Source organism: Microtus ochrogaster, unplaced genomic scaffold, assembly GCF_000317375.1.
Source record: "Microtus ochrogaster isolate Prairie Vole_2 unplaced genomic scaffold, MicOch1.0 UNK61, whole genome shotgun sequence".
Taxonomy (NCBI): Eukaryota; Metazoa; Chordata; class Mammalia; order Rodentia; family Cricetidae; genus Microtus; species Microtus ochrogaster.
Window position 1 is genome coordinate 938,729 of NW_004949159.1, and position 4,925 is coordinate 943,653.

Below are 4,925 nucleotides of genomic sequence, written 5' to 3' on the forward strand. Positions count from 1 at the left end.
AACTCACAGAGATCCGCCTGCCTCTGCCTCCCAAGTGCTGGGATTAAAGGCGTGCGCCACCACCGCCCGGCTACTAAATGGTTTTTATGTAGGCAAATGGCACTACTTTTTTTTTTTTTTTTTTTTAGCATTTTTGACTTAGAATGTAGATCACACAGTGTAGATACAAAACTGGATTTGGGGGTATTAGAGGAATATTCTGCTACCTTCCTGTTGATTTTGTTAGAGACTAAGAAAAAGACTTTTGAGCCCTCTACACTATACTCTGAATATACGTCTACAGTAGCACTCTGAAGAGTGACTTAAGTCTACCTGGAGGCAGCAAAGCTGCATGGAGAGTGTGCCTTTCTTACTCAATGTGGAATAGCATTTGCATAAATGCCCCTGTCTCAAAGTCCAATAAGGGAGAATTGAAGGAAATTCATGACGTATATTGATTTGACAGGGACTAAAGTGGCAATTAAGTCATATTTTAATTTTACTTGATAGTGCTTGTATTGCATTTACTATATTAGCTTAATGTTACCTGCGGTGGGAACTGTAGGTAAGGAATAGGACACATGAGTGATGGTTCAGTTGGTAGAGCACGTGCTTTGGAAGCCTGAGAAGCAGACTTTGATCTTCAATGGAGAACCATGCAAAACATTAAATCAGGTGTGGCAATGCTCACTTGTAATTCCAAAGATAGGTAAATGGGAAGATCGCTTGTTCACCATCCATCCTACTTGCTCAAGCTCCAGGCCAATGAGAGACCCTGTCACATTTTTATAGTAGCAGGCTCTGTGTGACTCTGTTATTAATGAAAAATAGGAAGACTCCACTTCTTAATCCCATTTTTATTTAAATTCTTTAATATGGGTCATTTTAGGTTAATATATCTATTGGTATAGGCAATTAAAATAAACCGTGTGGCACTAGTAATGTGCTTTGACTTTTATAATTAATTTATTTCTCAGTTATATTAAATTATTGTGTCAACTTTATGTAGTTAAGTCTGGTCCACATTTGGGAGCTGTCGTGAATGCAGCAGGTATGATACAGACTTGAATGGAAGCCTCCTTTGCACAACTTTATCAATGAAGATTTTCTGACAATTTTTAAGACACTGGGATGTGGTTTAGGTTAAAAGACACTATAAAAATATCTTGAAATATTTGGCAATGTTCTAAGATGGCCTGGCAGGAGATACCTGATAATTTTAGTTGATCAGAAACAGCAGCTTCATTCTCCTCTTTATGTTGGGAAGCATTAAGTTTTAATACTTAAGGAAATCGGGTGAAGAAATATCACTTGGGAACCTCTCTGTAAACCATACCATTGAAAAAGATTCATGTCTACTGTGACCAGATGTAAATGCTGTTTGTACAGACATTCTGTCTGTGTTATGATGGAATATCATAGTGCAGCCTTAAGTTGGTGGAGACCTATCAACATTGGTGGATGGGAAATGTTTTTCTTTCTAGTACCCTTAGCAGCCCAGCATTGAGAACACAAAGTAAACAATGAAACCTAAGTGAATAACAGAAGCACATTCAAAAGCTTAAGAAATATGTAGTTTTTGAGATTTTAGATCACAATCGGAGGAAACAATGAATAGTAAATAAATAAATATTTCTTTAACTCATAATAAAAAGTTGTGTTTTTTTTTTTTGACAAGATCTTACTGTGTAACACAGGTTGGTCTGAGACTGACTGTGTAACATAGACTGGCCTTAATCTGGCAGGCATCCTCCTGCTTTAGCCTCCCAAGGGCTGGGATTATGTGCAGCTTAAATTCATTTTTGAGTCAGTTTTTATTTTATATAATGCTTCAATTTTTAAGGAATAATATAATTCTCATTTAGACCAAGTGGGTTTACATTCTAATGAGAATTCGGACAGTCTTGTCATCTGCCTTTCATTTGGATTATAGAGGTGTATGGGGTAATTAATTCTATGTATTACTGTGGACATGAAAGCTGCCAATAACTTCTTTTTTTTTTTTTAATTTCCAGAAACAGTGGTGCGAGTATTTCATCCTAAGTAATGTGCACATGATTGAATTTTGGAGTTTGGATTTACTTCACCTTTCTGATTTTAGTGATGAGCCTTTGTTGAAGAATATTGCTTTTTATTATGAAAATGAAAATGCAGAAGGTATCAGCTTACTATATAATACACCTCACCTTTCTTTAGAGAGAAAGCTTATGAAGAGTTTCAAGCTTCAAAACCATTTCTTTACTGTCTATTGTATAAATAGTAATTATTTTCAAGTTTCCCAGTCTTTATTTATAATTTTTTATTTGTGACAATCAGAATGAATATAACAATTCAAAATATTTTTCAACTTATTATTATTCCATAGTTATATTTGTTAAAAGTGTGTGTTCATGTGTTTGACAGTTCATAACACTTTGTTTTCATGCGTGGCATATAATGTTTATTCATAAAATTGCTCATGAATAGAAACATTTCAGTTTATTAGATATTTAGGGATTTTAAGTTTTCTAAGGGATAATCTTTATACTTTTTTATGTAATTTGTTTATTTGATAGAATATTTTTCTTGTGCTTTTATAGCCAAAGTAAAAGAAAACACATTTTAAGAAAACAGTGCTTGAGGGAGTAGTATAGAAATATCTTTGAAAACAAGATTTTTTTCTGTCATATTTTAGGAAATGAAATTAATTACCTACTTTGAAAATAATGATTCTTTGTTATTTTTTTTTTGCCTTTTTTTCTTCTTTTATTAAAAATTTCTCCCTCCTCCCCTCCTCCCTTTTCCCTCTCCCTCTCCCCACTTCCCACACCCCACTGCCCTCCCCCTTCCTCTCCAGTCCAAAGAACAGTCAGGGTTTCCTGCCCTGTGGGCAGTCCCATGTCCTCCCCCCTCCATCCAGGTCTAGTAAGGTGAGCATCCAAACAGGCTAGGCTTCCACAAAGCCAGTACATGCAGTAGGATCAAAACCCAGTGCCATTGTCCTTGGCTTCTCAGCAGCTCTCATTGTCCGCCATATTCAGAGAGTTGGGTTTTATCCCATGCTTTTTCAGTCCCAGTCCAGCTGGCCTTGGTGAGCTTTGTTAATTTTTTATTTTAGTTTTATTCAATGTTATTGGTTACAAAACTATATGTGGTATAATATTTTTATCATCTTAAAAAAAATTAAATCTCTGCTGTTGGTTATCATTAGTTAAGATATAAATTTTTAATATTAAGTTTCAAGCATAAATACAAGATAAGTTTTAATATGTTCTGTGGCATTGTCCACAGCTTTGATATTTTTCATTTAGATTCAGTGTGAAGCTCACAGAAAATTCCACTGTTAGCATCGTAATTCAGAGCCTAGTGACTTTAGTGATGTTTTGTGCTTTAATGCATGTGTCAGTGCTTCTTAACAGTGAATTTTTAATTGTGATCCAGGCCTGGATTTGAAAGTAGGAGATACCATCATGAAGGAGTATGTACATCTCTGGGACACAGTGTCAAAGTTGGTGGGAAAATTTGAAGTGGGAAATTCATTTCCTTTGAGAACAACAGAATGCCATTTTCTTAAAAAGACAGCATCACCAGTCAAAGGTAACTGATTCCTAACTTAAATGTCATTTTCTTTAAAAGATCCCATCACCAGTCAAAGATAACTGATTCCTAACTTAAACTGAGGAAAAAAAAAAAAAAACTCTCGAAAACTCCAAGGAGAAATCGTTTTGTAGTATTTGTGTGTTTGAATAGTTGTCATGTCCATAGGGTGGTGTGCTTTGATTAATATTGAAATTTTATATGTTGTTTGTAATTAATATTGCCATTTTAAAAAGTCAAACCATATAAGTGAATTATCTTTCTAGCAGTGTGACCTCTGTCAACAAAAATTTTCAATATCCTATTACATCATGAGGACTCTTCTCCAAATAATAGAATGGGGGAAGCCTGTAAAATAACTGGGGAGGCTGACACCCATCTACACCAGCATAGAGATTAGCGTGGTAACATATTCAGCATCTGTGTTGTATAGAAACAAAGTAAACAGTAGACTTGTGTTGGGAAGAGTAAGAGATGCTAAAGAATAAAAAGGAGCCAGCATCCACCTTAGAAAGTCTTTGCCCAAATCAGTGCATTTGCCTTCTCTGTGCTGCAGATGTACAGAGTGTCTCTGGTGACAGACACAGGAGAAGAGGCCAGAGCCAGGAGGTGGTAGAACTGACAGTCTTCAGAAAGCCAAGGTCCATAGGAGCAAACCTCACAGGTTATCTCCTCCCAGACCAGCCTTTCAGTGAACAGAAATAACAAAGAAGTCACACTGATTCTGCAGCATAATAAATCACTCTTGAGAATTTGGAATTTAAATTGTTAGGCCACAAGGCCTCTCTAATCCAGTAAATGAAAGTGATCGGAAAGATCTGGCAAATTATTATAAGGAAAAAATCATAAACAATTTTATAGGATTATGTGTCAAAGATGGATGTTGATAGAATTCACAGAAGAGCTGAGGAACAACTAAGAACACAGTTATCTGTGCCTAGGCAGAAATGGCTCATTTGTTCCCGTCCACTTAGAACCAAAATAATCACACAGAAATATATTATTTGCAATACTGTTTGGTCAATAGCTTAAGCATATTTCTAGCTAACTCTTATATCCTAAACTAACCCATTTCCATTAATCTGTGTGTTGCCACGTGGCTGTGGCTTACTGGGTAAAGTTCTGTTTGGCATCTGTCTCTGGTGGAGCTACATGACTTCTCTCTGACTCTGCTTCTTCTCTCTCTCTATGTATATCTCTTCTAGCCTGGCTATGCTCTGTTAAGCCATTGGGCAAAAGCAGCTTCTTTATTAACCAGTAAAAACAACTCATATAAGAAGGACTTCCCACATCACTTCCACTTTTCTGTTTAAATAGAAGGGAAAGCTTTACTTTTTTTTTTCCTCATTGGCTTTTTATTTATTTTTTTT

At 35.8% G+C, this 4,925-nt stretch overlaps 1 protein-coding gene across 1 annotated transcript in view; it reads left to right on the forward strand.

Moving 5' to 3' along the window:
- The window catches only part of LOC101991433 (DExD/H-box helicase 60), an 85,788-nt gene that overhangs the window by 16,250 nt on the left and 64,613 nt on the right, over positions 1–4,925 (forward strand). Inside the window, exons 8-9 of the mRNA XM_013354694.1 lie at positions 1,995–2,136; positions 3,400–3,555. Of these exons, the coding sequence (XP_013210148.1) occupies positions 1,995–2,136; positions 3,400–3,555 (298 nt within the window). The remainder of the gene's footprint in view (positions 1–1,994; positions 2,137–3,399; positions 3,556–4,925) is intronic.